This window comes from Pteronotus mesoamericanus, unplaced genomic scaffold (genome assembly GCF_021234165.1).
Source record: "Pteronotus mesoamericanus isolate MK-2021 breed Mesoamerican mustached bat unplaced genomic scaffold, CSHL_Meso_final contig_130, whole genome shotgun sequence".
NCBI classification, from domain to species: Eukaryota; Metazoa; Chordata; class Mammalia; order Chiroptera; family Mormoopidae; genus Pteronotus; species Pteronotus mesoamericanus.
Genome location: NW_026555060.1, coordinates 23,448,176 through 23,466,647, shown reverse-complemented (window position 1 = coordinate 23,466,647; position 18,472 = coordinate 23,448,176). Strand labels below are relative to the sequence as shown.

The 18,472-nt window shown below is 36.5% G+C and overlaps 1 protein-coding gene across 1 annotated transcript in view; it reads left to right on the top strand.

The window, feature by feature from the left end:
• CDNF (cerebral dopamine neurotrophic factor) overlaps positions 1-17,791 on the top strand; it is a 28,816-nt gene extending 11,025 nt beyond the window's left edge. The window contains exons 2-4 of the mRNA XM_054593259.1: positions 7,406-7,533; positions 13,734-13,875; positions 16,529-17,791. Of these exons, the coding sequence (XP_054449234.1) occupies positions 7,406-7,533; positions 13,734-13,875; positions 16,529-16,707 (449 nt within the window). The 3' untranslated portion in view covers positions 16,708-17,791. The remainder of the gene's footprint in view (positions 1-7,405; positions 7,534-13,733; positions 13,876-16,528) is intronic.
• The last annotated feature ends 681 nt before the right edge of the window (positions 17,792-18,472 follow it).

Genomic DNA, 18,472 nt, shown 5'->3' with positions numbered 1-18,472 from the left:
TCTGAAGTGCATTGTTTAGTAATTCTTCTACAGTGTTTCATGCATAGAAAGTGTTCAGTAAATGCTTATTCATTGATTAAATTAATGTAGCAAATGAACATAGTTTAAACAACTTTAGGTGTCTATGTGCATTAAAGTGATTTATAGATCTTGCCCCATTTGCCAGGCAGATAGATAAGACAACTGATTATTGGAGTCTAGGGGACAGAGCACATTACATGGTTTTAATTAATACCATGAATTAAGAGAAAGCATAGAACCAAAGGCCTATGCCCTCTCTAATTTTCTATACTTTGTTTCCCTAGAAGTCTCTTTCTAATATCAGGGCTATTTTTTTCCAGCTTAAGCTTCTGGCCGCTGTTTCCTTCTTGGTTTGCATGCCCCATTTGAGAAAGCAACATGGGAAAGCATCCCCCTCCTACTGTAGAGTAACTGAATAAATAAGTGGGGCCCAGAGTCATACCACCTGGGATCTAATTTCCTTTCTACCACTTATTGGACAAGTTAATTGGCCTATCTTTGGCTCATTTCTTCATCTATAAAATGAGGATGGTAATGTAAGCTACATCATGCATTCTGGGACTTGGATGAGTTAATATACAGAAGGGACTTAGAACAGGGCCAGCACCTGTAACATGGGTGGTGGTGGTGTCCTTGCTACTAATGAGCTTCATTTATGCACTGGCTGTTGACCTTGGGATCAAATATAATTACTCAAATTTGGGTTTCATCTCAGGCTCATGCTGATGAAACATATAGACATATGCAGACCACCAGGGGGCTTCATTCAATTATACATATATAGGATTTTCTCTGTGCTTTAAGATAAAATGTCCCTTGAGTGTAATAACTGGGGACATTTACACCCTATTGATAGCAATGGCTAGATCTTCCAGACAGAAAATCAACAGGGAAACAGACCTTAAATGACACACTAGATCAGATGGATTTAATTGATATCTTCAGAGCATTTCACCCCAAAACAGCAGAATACATACACATACTGTTCAGGTATACATGCACCATTTTCTATGACAAACCACATGTTAGGGCACAAAACAAGTCTCAATAAATTTAAAAATATTAAAATCATATCAAGCATCTTCTCTGACCACAACGGTGTGAAACTAAGAATCAATCATAAGGAAAAAACCTGAAAAACACACCAAGACATGGAGGCTAAATAACATGTTACTAAACATGGGTTAACAGATTAAGGAATAAATAAAAAGATACTTTGAATCAAATGACAATGAGAGCACATCAAACCAAAATTTATGTGATAAATTATGTGATAGCAAAGGCAGTCCTTAAAAAAATTCATAGCATTATAGGCTTTTGTCAAAAAAAAAAAAAGAAAAAATCTCATATAAACAATCTAACCTTACACTTAAAGGAACTAGATAAAGAACAATACAGCCCAAAGTGAGTAGAGGAAAGGAAATAATAAAGATTAGAGCAGAAATAAAGAAAATAGAGTCTAAATAAGCAATACAAAAGATCAAATGAAACCAAGAGCTGGTTCTTCAAAAAGAAAAGCAAGAGTGATAAACCTTTAGTCAGACTCACAAGAAAAAAAAGAGGACCAAAATAAATAAAGTGAGAAATAAAAGAGAGGCAGTAACAACTGACACCAGAGAAATACAAAGGATTATAAGAAAATATTACAAACAACTCTATGCCAACATACTGGGCAATCTGGAAGAAATGGATAAATTCCTAGTAACGTACAATCTCCCAAAACAATCAAGAAGAAACAGTAAATCTGACCAGATTGATTGCAACTAATGAAATTGAAGTAGTAACCTAAAAACTTCCAACAAACAAAAGTCCTGGACCAGATGGCTTCACAAGTGAATTTTACCGAACATTCAAAGATGAATTAACACCTATAATTCTTAAGTTGTTCAAAAAATTCAAGAGGAAGGAATACTCCCAAGCTCATTTATGAGGCCAGCATTATCCTAATTCCAAAACCAGATAAAGACACTACAAAGAAAGTAAATTATAAGCCAGTATCTCTGATGAACATAGGTGTAAAAATCCTCAACGAAATAGCAAACTGAATCTAGCAATACATTTAAAAAGATCATACACCATGATCAAGTGGGATTTATTCCAGGGATGCAAAGTGTGTACAATATCTGGAAATCAATTAATGTAATACGCCACAGAAACAAAATAAAGATAAAAATAATATCATATCAACAGATTCAGGAAAAACATCCATTTGTGATAAAACCTCTCAGCAAAGTGGTAATAGAGGGAACATATCTCAACATAAGGCTATATATGAAAAAATTCACAGCATAATACTCAGCAGGGAAAAACTAAAAGCATTTCTCTTATGATCAGGAGCAATACAGGTATGTCTACTTTCATCATTCTTATTTAACATAGTACTGGAAGTCTTAGCCACAGCAATGAGACAAGAAGAAGAAATAAAAGGCATTCAAATAGAGAAGAAAGAAGTAAAACTGTCATTACCTGAAGATGACCGGTACTGTATATAGAGAACCCTAAAGATTCCACCAAGAAAGTACTAAAAATGATAAATTAAGTCAGTAACGTAGCCAGATAGAAAATAAATATCCAGATATTGGTTGCATTTTTATACAGTAATCATGAACTATCATAAAAGGACACTAAAAAAAAATCCCATTTATAGTTGCATAAAAAAAATACCTAGGAATAAATTTAACCAAGGAGGTAAAAGACCTGTATTTGGAAAATTTTAATACATTGAAGAAAGAAATTCAAGAAGCTGCAGATAAATGGAAGCAAATACTGTGCTCATGCGTAAGAATTAGCATTGTTAAAATGTTCATAATACCCAAAGCAACCTATAGGTTCAATGCAATGACTATTAAAATATCAACGACATACAAGGGGGTACCTTCGCATTACTGCAACTATCTTCTAGAAGGCAGACCCCTTGTAGCATAGGCTTCCTCCACTCTGTTAGTGTTCTAGAAATTCATTTGTATCAGTGTGCCAACTGGTGGTTTTGTGAGCAGCTGCATTTGGCTTCAATGTATTTTTTTTGAACACTGTTTCAAGGCATATGCCCATTTCATGAGGGGTGATTTACAAGCACACCTGTCCATACCACACTGGGTGTTCCACAGTTTTAGACCAAAAATGGCATGACTCTTGTGACCCATGATTTGTATTCACCTGATCTCGCCCCAAGTGACTTTTTTTTCATTTCCCTGATGAGAAAAGTCCTGAAAGAGAAAGGCTGTGGAAGATGTAAAATGAAAAACAACAGAAGCACTAAAAGGCATCAAAATTGATGCATTCAAAAACTGTTTTGAGCAGTGGAAAAAATATCTTGATAAGTGTATTGCATTAAATGGAGAATACTTTGAAGGTGACTGAAGTTTAAACACATAATAATAAAGACATAATTTTTTTTTATTAATACCAGGGATTTTGGGGTCCCCTCTTGTATTTCACAGATCTAGAACAAATATTTTAAAAAATTATAGAGAACCATAAAAAACCCTGAATAGCAACAGCAATCTTGACAAAGAAGAACAAAGTTGGAGGAATTACACTACTTGATACCAATCTATACTACAAGGCTATAGTAGTGAAACGAATATGGTACTGGTGTTAAAAACATTATATATCTATGTATCTATATATCTGTATCTCCATAGAACAGAATAGAGAGCCCAGAAAGAAACCCATGCCTACATGATAAACTAACATTAGACAAAGGAGTCAAGAACATACAATGGGGTAAAGACAGTCTATTCAACAAATGGTGTTAGGAAAATTGGACAGATACATGCAAATAAATGAAACTAGATGACCTTCTTACACCATATACAAGAATAAACTCAAAATGGATTAAAGACATAAATGTAAGGCTTGAAAGCACAAAACTCCTAGAAGAAAACACAGGCAGTAAAATCTCTGACATGTTTCTCAGCAATATTTTTTTTCCTATATATCTCCTCAGGCAAAGGAAACAGACAAAATAAACAAATGGGACTACACCAAACTAAAAAGTTTTTGCACAGCAAAGGAAATAACTGACAAAAGGAAAAACCAACCTACCAAATGGGAGAACACATTTGCCAATGTTACATCTGATAATAGGTTAATATTAAAAATGTATGAAGTGCTCATACAACTCAATAGCAGAAAACCAAGCAATTTTTGAAAAAATGTACAGAGGACCTGAATAGACACTTCTCCAAAGAGAACATACAGGTGGCCAATAGACATATGAAAAGATGCTCAACATTACTAATCATCAGAGAAATGCTAACTATCCTACAATGAGATACCACTTCATACCTGTCAGAATGACTATCGTCAATAAATCAATAAGCAACAAGTATTGGTGAGAATATGGAGAAAAGGGAACCCTTGTACACTGTTGGTGGGAATGCAGACTGGTACAACCACTGTGGAAAACAGTATGGAGGTTTCTCAAAAAACAAAATAAAACAGAACTGCCTTATGACCTAGCAATTCCACTTCTGAAGAAAACCAAAACACTAATTTGAGAGAATATATGTACCCCGCTATGTTCATTGCAGCATTATTTACAATACCCAGAATATGGGAGCAACTCAAGTGCCTATCAGTACATTAAGTGGATTAAAAAGTGGTGGTACATATATAAAATGGAATTATTATACTCTGTCTTAAAAGTGGATGAAATATTACTACTTGCAAAGCATGAATGGACCTAGAGGGTATTATGATAAGTGAAATAAGTCAGAAAAAGACAAATACTATATGATTTCACTTATATGTGGAATCTAAAGAGCAAAATAAATGAACAAACAAAATAGAAATAGCTCAGGAACATGTATAAAGAACCCATGGGCAAAACCAAAGTGGGGAAAGATTGAGGGTGGGAGGTGGAGGTGGGTGGAGTTGAGAAAACCGGTGGCAGGAAAATGGAGACAAATGTATTTGAACAATAAAAAAATTTAGGACTTCTAGCCAAGATGCAGGTGTAGGTAGATATACTTTGCCTCCTTACACAACCAAAAGAAGGAAAATAACACATTAAAAAAAAAAAAGTAATTAGAACTTCCAGAAAATCAAACTGTATAGTAGTTGGACAACCAAGGAGCTAAAGAAACATTCATCTAGATCAGTAGGAGGGGTGGAGACGGGCAGCCTGGGCAGAAAGGACACATGGCAAAGCTGTGGCTGGAGGACTGGGCAGGCGAGGCAGCAGCTGGCAGACTGGGTGGTCCCACATTTGCGGGCAGATAAATCAGAGGAACAGCTGGGGAGCAAGACAGACGTCGCAATCCTGGGTTCCAGCGCCAGAAAAGAAAGCTTCAAAACCCCTGGTTGTAAAAACCTGTGGGGGTTGTGGTGGCAGGAGAAACTCCCAGCCTCACAGGAGCGTTCATTGAAGAGACCCACAGCATCCTAGAATGTACACAAATCCACCCACCCAGGAATTAGTACCAGAAGGGCCCAATTTGCTTGTTAGTAGCCGGGGAAGTGACTGAAAGCTGGCCAAGAGCTGAGCAAGTGGCATTGTTCTCTCTCGGGCCCCTTCCCCACACATGGCGTCACAACTCAGTGACCTGGGTTGTTCCACCCTGGCAAATACCTAAGGCTCTGCCCCTTCCAGCATAACAGGCACACTGAGACAAAGAAATATGGCTCAAATGAAAGAACAGATCAAAGCTCCAAAAATAGAACTAAGTGAAGAACTATCAGATGCACAGTTCAAAACACTGGTAATCTGGATACTCACTGAATTGGTTGAGTATGGTAGCAAAATGGAGGAAAAACTGAAGGTTATGCAAAGTGAAATAAAGAAAAATATACAGGGAACCAACAGTAAAGGGAAGGAAACTGCCGCTCTAACAACTTGGAGCAGAAGGAAGAAATAAACATTCAAACAGGACAGAATGAAGAAACAAGAATTCAAAAAAATGGGGAGAGGCTTAGGAACCTCTGGGACAGCATTAAACATTCCAACATCCGGATCATAGGGGTGCCAGAAGGAGAAGAGGAAGAAAAAGAAATTGAAAACTTATTTGAAAAAATAATGAAGAACTTCCCCAATCTGGTGAAGGGAATAGACTTCCAGGAGATCCAGGAAGCTCAGAGTCCCAAAGAAGCTGGACCCAAGGAGGAACACACCAAGACACATCATAATTAAGTTGCCCAAGATTCAAGATAAGGAGAGAATCTTAAAAGCAGCAAGAGAAAAGGAGACAGTTACCTACAAAGGAATTCCCATAAGATTATCAGCTGATTTCTCAAAAGAAACCTTGCAAGCAAGATGGGGCTAGCAAGAAGTTTTCAAAGTCATGAAAAGCAAGGACTTACATCCAAGATTACTCTCTCCAGCAAAGCTATCATTTAGAATGGACAAGCAGATAAAGTGCTTCCCAGATAAGGTCAAGTTAAAGGAGTTCATCATCACCAAGCCCTTAGTGTATGAAATGTTAAAGGGACTTATCTAAAAAAAGAGTAAATCAAAAACTATGAACAGTAAAACAGAGGGGAGGGGGAAGAATGGGGGAAAAGTGCAGGAAATAAGCAGCGTAAATAGTAGGTACAAAATAAGCAGGGGCAGGTTAAGAATAGTATAGGAAATCGAGAAGCCAAAGAACTTATATGGACAACCAGTGAACATGAACTACAGAGGAGTGGGGAACACTGGTGGGTGGGGCAGCGTAGGGTGGAGGGGAATAAAGGCGCGAAAAAAATGAGATGACTATAATAGCATAATCAATAAAACATATATATTAAAGAAATTTAAAAAGGGGTGGCTTCCTCAAAAAAAAGCAAAACAAAACAATAAAATAGAAACTGACTCATAGGTATAGAGAACACACTGATGGTTTCCAGGGGGGAGGGGAGTTTGGGGTCTGGGTAAAAAAAGTGAAGGTGTTAAGAAGTGCAAATTGGTAGTTAAAAAATAGTAACAAGGACATAAAATACAGCATAGAGAATGTAGTCAATAATAGCTATGTATGGTCCCAGATAGATACTTGAACAGGGGGACCATTTGTAAATTTTGTGATTGTCTAATCACTATGTTGTACATCTGAAACTAATTCAAAGTAGTATTGAATGTGGAAAAAAAACCCCAAAATAAGATGACCCAATCATCATATTATATAGAAAGCTGTATTTTCTTTTAGGACTAGCCAAATTTTATAAGAATGTTCTTGATTCATGTGGAACTTGATTCCAGAGACTGATTGATTGATTCTATAAACCATGCTATTCAAAGCCCAATCTTGAGCTATAGGTCCTATGTCACCCTTCCTAATATTTTTAATTCATTGTCACAATGTGTTAAATCATAGTTACATTTTTTTATTGGATGAACAGGACATATACGTAGGTGTGGCAGTGGTTATCTTGGTGAATAAATGCATATTTTCTTTGTTCCTTCTAGTTTGTGAAGAATTTTTGAACCGGTTCTACAACTCATTGATAGCCAGAGGAATTAACTTTTCTTTGGACACCATAGAAAAAGAATTAATCAGCTTTTGCTTGGGCGTCAAAGGAAAAGAAAACCGTCTGGTATGGTAAACTTTCACATTTCATTTTTCCCTTGTGCTTGAGGGAAACCGCTAATACTATAATTTCTTATCTTGGACTTACTATTCTCCTGCTTAGATGCTGGCCTCAGGCATGTTCACTGTAGAGAGCAAGCAGAAAATTTTCATTCAGTGAAATGCAGTCATATGAATTTTAATGCAGTCGTATGAAAACATCTGTTTTCATTTTGCTTTTGGAATAAACCACAGACAATCAAGCTCATATTTTCTTAAATAAAATTACAAAGTTGAATGTCTAATTGAGAGTTTATTGTTCTGAGTTAAGAATGGGTAGGCTTTCTATTTTCTTACCAAGACAATTAGTTAAACCTTTCAAAATATTTTATGTCATTATTTATATATAACCAATGAAGTATTTATATTTTCTTGTAATGGTGTTTATGTAGTGTTTACTGGGTATACACAAAAGACTTTTTCAATATACTGGTTTACATCACTATAACCAATCTTAGGCCAATTCATTTTGCCTAAAATTGTCATGTTAAACTTTTCAGGTAAGTTTGCATTGTAGACAGCTCACCACTGGCACACTATAAAATTCTCAGCATTTATCTGTACCATTAAGGTCTATATTTTAAAATGTAAAATGATTAAGATAATAAACATTAAAAAGGGCATAGAAACCACAAACAAGAACCACTCAGAAATGAAGAATACAATATCTGAAATTAGAGAATACACAAGAAGAAATAAACAGTGGGTTAGCTGAAGCAGAGGATTGAATCAGCAATTTAGAGGACAAACTAATAGTAAGCACCCAAGCAGAACATCAAAAAAAAGAAAAAGAATTTTTAAAAATGAGGAAAGTCCAAGGGACCTCTGGGACAATAGCAAGTGTAACAATATCTGCATAGTAGGGGTACCAGAAGAAAAGAGAGAACAAGGGACCAAGAACATAGCTGAAGAAATAAGGACTAAAAACTTCCCTAAACTGGTGAAGGAAAAAGTATCACAAGTTCAAAAAGCACAGAGAGATCGAATCAAGATGAATTTAAAGAGACCCACACCAAGACACATTATAGTTAAAATAACAAAACTTAAAGACAAAAAGAGAATCTTAAATGCAGTAAGAGAGAGGCAATTACCTAAAAGAGAGTTTCCATAGGCTGTCAGCTGATTTCTCAAAAGAAACACTTCAGGCCAGAAAGGATTGACATGAAGTATTCAAGTGATGAAAAGCAAGGACCTGCAACCAAGACTACTTAATCCAGCAAGATTATCATTTAAAATTGAAGGTGAAATAAAGAGCTTCCCATACCCTCCCCAAAAAAGGCTAACAGAGTTTATCACCACCAAACCAGTATTGCAAGAAATGTTAAAGGGCCTGCTTTAAAAAGAAGAAGAAATAGTGAGAGGAACAGGTATAAATAAAAAATGGCAATAAATAAGTACCTATCAATAATAACCTAAAATGTAAACAGATTAAATGCTCCAATCAAAAGACAGGCTAGCTGAATGGATAGGAAAACATGACCCATATATATGCTGTCTACAAGAGACCCACCTCAGAAAAAAAGATGCACATAGACTGAAAGAGAAGAGATGGAAAAAATATTCCATGCAAATGTAAACACACACAAAAAAGCTGCAGTAGCAATACTTATATCTGACAAAATAGACTTCAAAAGAAAGGCCATAACAAGAGACAACAAAAGTCACTATATAATACTAAAGGAATCAGTCCAACAACAGGATATAATCCTTGTAAATATATATGCAGCCAATATAGGAGCACCTAAACATTTCATAAAGAAACTCTTGGAGGACTTTAAGCAAGAGATTGACAGCAATAAATCATTCTAGGGGATATTAACACCCCTCCATCACCAACGGATAGATGTCCTAGACCAAAAAAAAAAAAAAATCAACAAGGAGAGAGCAACCTTAAATGGCACACTGGATCAGATGGATTTAATTGATATTTACAGAACATTTCATCCAGAGGCAGCAGAATATACATTCTTTTCAAGTGCACATGAAACAGTCTTAAAAATAGACCATGTGTTAGGACACAAAATAATTCTTAACAAATTCAAGAAGATTGAAATCATATCAAGCATCTTCTCAGATCACAATGATTTGAAAACTAGGAATCAACTATAATAAAAAAAGTAAAGAACATTCAAACATATAGAGGCTAAATAACATGTTATTAAACAATGGGAGGGTTAACAATGAGATCAAGGGAAAAATAAAAAATTACCTGGAGACAAATGAAATTGAACACACAACACAAAATCTATGGGGCATAACAAAAGCAGTCCTGAGAGTGAACATAGTATTACAGGCCTAACTCAAGAAGCAAGAAAAATCTCAAAACAAACAAACAAACAAAAACCCTACACCTAAAGGAACTAGAAAAAGAACAACAACAACTACAGAGTAAGTAGAAGGAAGAAAATAATCAAGATCAGAATGGAAATAAATGACATAGAGACTAAAAAAAACACAAAAGATCAATGAAACCAAGAGCTGGTTTTTTGAAAAAAAGAAAAACAAGATTGATAAAGCTTTAATCAGATTCATCAAGGAAAAAAAGAGAAGGTGCCGTGATCTATGCGGAGTGGTGGTCCCTGAGTGGGAGTGATGGGAGATTGAGAAAAGACAACACAACACAAAGACACAACACAAGACAATTTAGAGAAAAGTGGGGGCCAGGTGGGACATTGTCCTCTGATGGAAAGACAATGACAATGACCATAGTCTCCATGTTTATTTTATAGGGGTTGGTTAGATAAAGCTCAAGGTAATTTTGCAAACTTAGGGGAATGCTGTAGGCATGGATTGTTCCGTTCCCAGACTATCTACGTGATAAAATTTTCTTCTGCAAAGGTTGCAGTCATCTTCAGCAGTAGCTTGCAGTTATCTACTCCCTTCTCAACCCCCCTGGGCTTGGGTTGTTGCCAATTGCCAGCTTGCTCTGCTTTGCAGATAACAAGTGGTCGACCATGGCTTTGCCAAGCGCTTAACCTGGCTTTTGACGTCAGCCTTCACCGTCCTCCACAAGAGGGGACCCAAATGAATAAGTTAAGAAATGAAAGATGAGAAGTAGCAATTGACACCACAGAAACACAAAGAATTGTAAGAAAATACTATGAACAGCTATATGCCAACAAATTGGACAATCTGAAAGAAATGGATAAATTTCTGGAAACACACAATCTTCCAAAACTGAATCAGGAAGAATCAGGAAAGCTGAATAGACAGATTACAACTAATGAAATTGAAACAGAAATCTAAAAACTCCCAGCAAACAAAATTCCTGGACTGGGTTGCTTCATAGGTGAATTTTACCAAACATTCAAAGAATGACTAAGACCTATCCTTCTCAAACTATTCCAGAAAATTCAAGAAGAGGGAAGACTTCCAAGCTCTTATTACAAGTCCAGCATTATCCTAATTCCGAAACCAGAAAAAGACCTTAATAGAGACTTCTCTGAAGAGGACACACACATGGCCAATGGACATCTGGAAAAATTCTCAACAACACTAATCATCAGAGAAATGCAAATTAAAACCACAAGGAGATATTATCTCACACCTGCCAGAATGGCTATCATCAGTAAATCAATGAACAAGTGCTAGCAAGGATGTGGAGAAAAGGGAAACTTTGTGCCCTGTTGGTGGAAATGCACATTGGTGTAGACACTATGGAAAGGTGTATGAAGTATCCTCAAAAAATTATAAATGGGTTCTGGACAGGTACATGTGAAAAAATGAAACTAGACCACCAACTTATATCATATACCAAAATAAACTCAAGATGGATAGAAGACTTAAATGTAAATTGTGATACCATAAAGGCCCTAGAGGAGAACACAGACAGGAAAATTTCAGATATCCCATGCAGCAATATTTTCACAGATATGTCCCCTAGGGCAAGGGATATAAGGGAAAGAATAAACAAATGGTACTACACCAAATTAAAAAGCTTCTGCACAGCTAAATAAAACATTAGCAAAATAAAAAGGGAACAAACCATATGGGAAAACATATTTATCAATGATAGCTTGGACAAGGGTTTGATCTCCAAAATATATAAAGAACTCACACAACTCCACTCCAAGAGGACAAACAATCCAACTGAAGAATGGGCCAAGGACCTGAACAGACACTTCTCCAAGGACGAGATATAGAGGGTCTATAGATACATGAAAGGATGCTCAACATCACTAGCCATCAGAGAGATGCAAATTAAAACCACAATGAGATACCACTTCACAAGGGTCAGAGTGGCCATCGTAAACAGATCAACAAACAACAGGTGCTGGAGAGGATGTGGAGAAAAGGGAACCCTAGTGCACTGTTGGGGGGAATGCAGATTGGTGCAGCCACTGTGGAAAACAGTAAGGAATTTCCTCAAAAAACTAAAAATGGAACTGCCATTTGATCCAGTGATTCCACTGCTGGCATTATGCCCTAATAATCCTGAAACACCAATTCAAAAAAATCTATGCATCCCAATGTTCATAGCAGCATTATTTACAATAGCCAAGTGCTAGAAACAGCCTTAGTGCCCATCAATAAACAAGTGGATCAAAAAACTGTGGTACATTTATACAATGGAATACTACATAGCAGAAAGAAAGAAAGAACTCCTACCTTATGTGACAGCATGGATGGAACTGGAGAGCATTATGCTAAGTTAAATAAGCCAGGCAGTGAAAGAAAATATCATGTGATCTCACCTACAAGTGGACTAGTCAACAAAACAAACAAAGGAGCAAAATAGAACCAGAGACATGAAAATAAAGAATGAATTGACAGTGGACAGAGGGGAGGGGGGAAGGGGTAATGGAGGAAAGAAGGGGAAGGGTCAAGTCAAGGAACATGTATAAAGGACCCAAGAGCAATGGCAGTGGGGTGGGGATTGACTGCAGGAGCACAGGGGGATGGATGGGGCAGCGGAGAGTGATGGGGGAAAATTTAGACAACTGTAATTGAACAACAATAAAAAATTATTTATTTATGTATGAATTTTTAGAGAGGGGGAAGGCAGGGAGGAAGGAAAGGAGAGAAACATTGATGTATGAGAGAAACATCCATTGGCTGCTTCTCATACATGTCCAGACCAGGGACCAAACCCACAACCCAGGTATGTGCCCTGACCTGGAATTGAACCGGTGACCTTTTCCTTTTCAGGGCAACACCCAACCAACTGAGCTATACTGGTCAGGGATGGAACTGCTTTTTGACAAAGTGATCCCACTTTTGGGTATATATCCTAAGAATGCTGAAACACTAATTCAAAATAATATATTCATCCTTATGTTCTTTTCAGCCTTATTTACAATAGCCAAGATTTGGAACCAGCCCAAGTGCCCATCAGTAGATGGGTGGATAAAAAACTGTGGTACATTTACACAATGGAATATAATGTGACTGTAAAAGAAGAAGGAAATCTTACCTTTTGCGACAGCATGGATGGACCTGGAGATTATTATGCTAAGTGAAATAAGCTAGTCAGAGAAAGACAGATACCATGTCATCTCACTTATATGTAGAATCTAATGAACAAAATAAACTGATGTACAAAATTGAACAGAGGCATGAATACATGGAACAGACTGACAGCTGTCAGAGGGGAGGGGGGTGAGGGGGTTAAATGAAAGAAGGGGAAGGGATTAGCCAAAAAAATATATATTGTACATAACACATAGACAAGTGTGTTGACAGCAAGAGGGAAAGTGGGGCGGGAGTTACGTGGAGGTGAGCAAAGTATACTGGGGAAATCTGTAATAGTGTCAACAATAAAAATAAAGTTTAAAAAATAAAATAAAATAAATAAAATTCTATCTCCTCTCTTTGCTAGCTGGTGACCCTTCAGTTGATTTGGGTAAAAATGGGTATGTAATAGTACTTACTTCACAGGGTTGCTGTGAGAACTAAATAAGTCAATACCTGTAAAGCCCTGAGAGCAGCAGGTGGCACAGGGAACACTCAGCAAGCCTTGGGACATCATGTGAACTGTCGGGACCTTCTAATTAGGATGATCATAGGAATGGAGTCATTTGTTTTCTGGTATCTTAGCAGGGCTTAAAATTTAATAGCTGGTCCATGAAAACTAGGTTAACTGAACTAGGTTAACTGCTTTCTTCTCAAAACCATATCACTTGCTTTTCTCAGCGTCTGGGCCCCTAAATCCTCTTCATTCTTCTTCAGTGCTATTATCTAGGAGCAACCAAAGATGCAGCCACAAAGATCCTAAGTGAGGTCACTCGCCCAATGAGTGTGCACATGCCTGCGATGAAGATTTGCGAGAAGCTCAGGAAGATGGACAGCCAAATCTGTGAGCTGAAATACGGTATAATGGAGTCAAATGTTTTTTTTCCCCATAGTGTCTGAAGTATTGCCAATTCTCAAAATAGACTATGTTTCTAAAAAGTCAGTGATAGAAGGAAAGGAATTATTCATTTGCCATTAGGTTGTTGGGCTGCTGAATGGTGCTTAATGCCACCTGATCTTTTTGGGGGGGTGAGAGAAATGAATACTGGAACAATCAGCTTTAGGTAAAACTGTCAACCCCTTGGAAAGTTTAAACTCTTAAATCACCAAGGCACTGTTGACTGTGTATGTCAAGGAAAAATTGAAACTTATCAAGGGAACAACTACTCATGATGAGTTAGCTGTTGGTAACCCATTAAAAAAAGTTGTATCTATTCAAAGGTGATATACAGACTTTGAAGTTTTATATGTGTCTGTATCTTTTTTCCTAAGTTTATCTGTCTGTTATTCTGCCTGCCAGCTTTAAATTTTAGGAAATAGGTTATTCATAGTGAATCAGGTTTTGCCTGATGAAATAGCCTTATTAGGGCACCTAAAATAAACAGCCTGGAAAGAAAGATGTCCTATTTAAATCACTATCCTTGTCCTTCTACATTTCATGTAGATAAGTCTATTGTTTTTGTCCTGAGTGTTTCTATCTGGGCTAGCCTTTTTGGGTAGGTTGCGTAGGTATCATAAAGGCTTGGGGGATTCTTGTCTTAGCTTATCCTTAACACCTGAAATTCTACCAATAGAGACCCGTTTCCTTTGCTCAAGTAATTGTGTTGTGTTACGTACCCAAATCCAGGGTAGTATTGTGAACTACCTAATTAGCACTCAGCTCTGAATTATTATAGTCTTATTTTCTAACATAGCTGTGTAATATGCCTATGCACCATAGCTACATAACTGGCTTTAAACAGGTTTAAGGTTGGAAGACACCCAGAACAACCTACTTCTCACTTTGCCAAGGGCAGGCCCTAACTTCCAGGGTAGTGATTAGAGGACAGACATCCCTTTTTATTAGCTTCCAAGTAATGAAGGAAAGGCAGGAATCACTGAGTCCATATAAACAATATTCTTGAAAGGAACAAACCTCCCCTGATTCTTTAATTCAACAAAGTTATTTAGAATATCTTCTATTATGTGCAAGAGAACTTATTGGGTTCCCTGATAATAGAAAAGTTAATCAGATATTATTGAGGAATAAATACTTACTAGTGGTTAGGCAATGCTGGCCACTAGAGGCCCTTGGGGAGCCATGAGCTAGTTTTAATTTTGGTATTAACCTTTTCCTTGTAGTTTTAGAGGATCACAGAAGTTTCCCCTTTTTAAACTTAATGCCAGATTGCAAGTTCTTTAGAAAAGCTCAAAGAAACTACTGACATTTGCAATGAAGTATATTTCTCATCCAACCATTTATTTTGAATAGACCAGTAGTCCTAATGTCTTGTTCCATGCTTATTATTGGCAAGAAAGTTGAGATTGGACAAGGGCCTTTGAACTGTGGGATATTAATAATTTGGGCTATAAATGCTTCTTACTTTTAAAGGTATTCTGTTAAGTCAGCCATGAAATTAAAAATCAAAATAAGTGTAGAGTTGGATTATGTTTTCAATTGGAAGTTGTCTTTTGGCTTTTGACCTAAAAGAATTATTTTTGCTTGTTCTGTATCTTAAAAGGATAAGTATCACTATAAAAATTTAAGGGTAGCTGACCCTTCAAATAAACAAGGCTTTAAAATTCAACTTGTATTAATTTTTCTAGATTTATTGAGATAAATTGACTTAAAACATTGTATAAATTTAAGGAAAATTACCCCTTTTGATAGGGAAATTATAGTAATAAGTATTGCATAGATGAGCTTATTTTTTGTTTTTGGTCTTGACAATAGAGAAGTAGTGGAGCTCTTGACATTCTTTGCAGATAATTTGTAAATGGGAAAACAGTTGTCTTGCTAAAGGAGTTAGATGTTGGTGACAAGTATTATTGGCAAGAATGTTAGAAGCCAGATTGACTGGCACTGAAATGCAAGCGTTAGAGAAGTGGGTATACCCCAAAGGACTGTAAGTGAATGCTGTGATAAATTAGTAATCCCAGTAGGGGTGGGGATCAGATGAGGTTAAGCAGAGATCAAAAACCAACAAGGATCAATAAAAATGCTCCTAATTATATTCCATGTTTGGGTATCTTTAAATTTATATTTAAAGACTCAATATTGCTTTGTAATACATATGCTTAGCTGTTTTACTGAAGACATATCTTTGTATATAAAAAGTGAGCCATAACTTTCTAGTTAATTATGATCTATGGATTTCAGTTGGCCACACACAAAGCTGTCCCAAGGCATTCCTTTTTATTGATTACCTTCTTTTTGCCTTAGGAGCAGCAACTAGAATGCCACGCTAATGCTGATCTTGTGGAGGCATGGTGGCAGATACTGCAAAGTTACAAAGTTTTGAAGCCCTTGTTTGAACCACATATAATTCCATATAGAGAAAGCCTGATAGAACAAAACTTATCCGAATAGCTTTGTGTGTATATATACGGAACATAACTATGTTCCTTAGGCATGTGTTGGTTTCCATAGAAAATGGAACTGTTCTCAGCATCAAGATAAGTAATACCATTTGCCTTTCTAAATATCTCAGAGCTGTTTTTAAAAAGTTGTATGTTGCCCTTTTGTCATTTAGAGAAGAGATTAGACTTAGCATCAGTGGACCTGTGGAAGATGAGAGTGGCAGAGCTGAAACAAATACTGTACAGCTGGGGAGAAGAGTGCAGGGCCTGCGCGGAAAAAGCCGACTACGTGAATCTGATCAAAGAACTGGCACCCAAGTATGCAGCAACGCACCCGAAAACAGAACTCTGACCCTCTGACGCTGGTGCACCATTGATTGTAATTAGATCCAAATTGACTGTCTAGGATATGGATGTGTTAGTCAAGCGTAACTGGGCACTGCACTGTGCATGGCCTCATGCATTTTGTTTTGATAGTACACATCGGTTGCTTAGGTTTGTAAGTAAAAGTGTTAATATTAGTGGTACCTTACATTTTCAGTATACCAACACCTGAAAGTGCCTTTCTCATAATTTTATTGTAAGGACTGTGTAAACGATCATTGACTACCTCCTGAAACTGGAAAAAGTGAACTACTGAAAACTGATTCAGTAAATTAATTCTAAGGAGGAGAGTGCTCACAGGTCCCTCTCTGTGCACTAATATTTAATTAAATAGATTGGATTAGAACAAAAGGAACAATGTTAACTTATTAACTCCTGGCATAATAACCTGGCATACTCAAAAGCTGTTTTGTTTTTTTAAAGTAAACTGTATTACCAACTGCAAATCGCTCTACGTTTTAACTCTCTTTGGTATCAGAAATGGGAGGGCAGGAGGTACTACTTGAAATTAGTGTCTCACATAAGAAGAAAACCTATTTAAAACCTATTTAAACATACTTAAAGAAAATAAATGAAGAATCCAGTCAAGTATAGCCAATGTTTTAGCAAATTGTATCAATACTTGCACTGCTAAATGAACAAAGCTCAAAGTCTTTTGCATGCCTTTCTATCACACAGTAGATAAGCTTTTGATAGAGTATTAAAACACGCTAAGGGCACATGCAGGCAACATGAAGCTTTAGGCTTCCTAGTGCTATTTTATCAGCTTTCAATTGTAAAATCATTTTGGCTCCATTTTCTGGCCACATATGAATAAGATCCCACCAAAGAAGTGGCTGCCTCTGTGTGGCAAGTGGAAATGGGGAATGACTGCAGAGCAGCTCGAGGGAACTTTCTGGGGGTGATGGTATCTCCTATATCTTAAAGGTGGTTACATGGGTGAATATCATTGTCAAACTAATCTGTTAGTGCAATGGAGATCTGGGCATTTTATTGTATGTAAATTATATCTAAAACACTGCTGTAGAAAAATTATTAACTAAATAATTAAATAATTTAATTTTTAATAACTAAATAACTATTTAATAACTAAATAACTAAATAATTAAATAACTAAATAATATAGAAAATTAACTAAAATTAATTGATTAAAAACTTCTTGTGCATTTAAAGAATTGCAGTTACTGACGGGGAGTCCTTTTGGGGAGTGGAGGAGAAGTTTCCCAGACTGAAAGTATACCTTGGAAGTGTTATTTTCACTTTTAAATGCCGCCCAGATAAACAAAATTTCAGTTGAGTAGTTGGGAATGTAACCAAACTTGTCAGAGAGTTAGTGGTTAGTTAAATGAGAATAAAAAAATTTTAGTGTAATAAATACTAAAAGGTTTATTGGTTTTAGATTTTAGCAGCTTTATCATTATGTATAAAGGACCCTACTTAATTATGAATTGTATCTTTAAAATGTCCAAGTTTAGGTTTTTATGTTTGTTTGTTTTACTTTTTATAAACTTATGTTTGTTTTTCTTTAGTGCATTTTGAACCTATTGAGAAAGTTGTCATTTGAAAATAGTATGTTTGATGTCTGATCTCAAAATCAGGTCATATTTCTAGGTGTCTTTTTTTTTTTCAGGATATAAATCTAAGTAATAAGAACACTGCCTAGCAGGTTATTGAACTTCATAATATTTAGTCCGGTTTTCCAAAGGGCATTTCCTCTGTCAGCGCTACTCAAA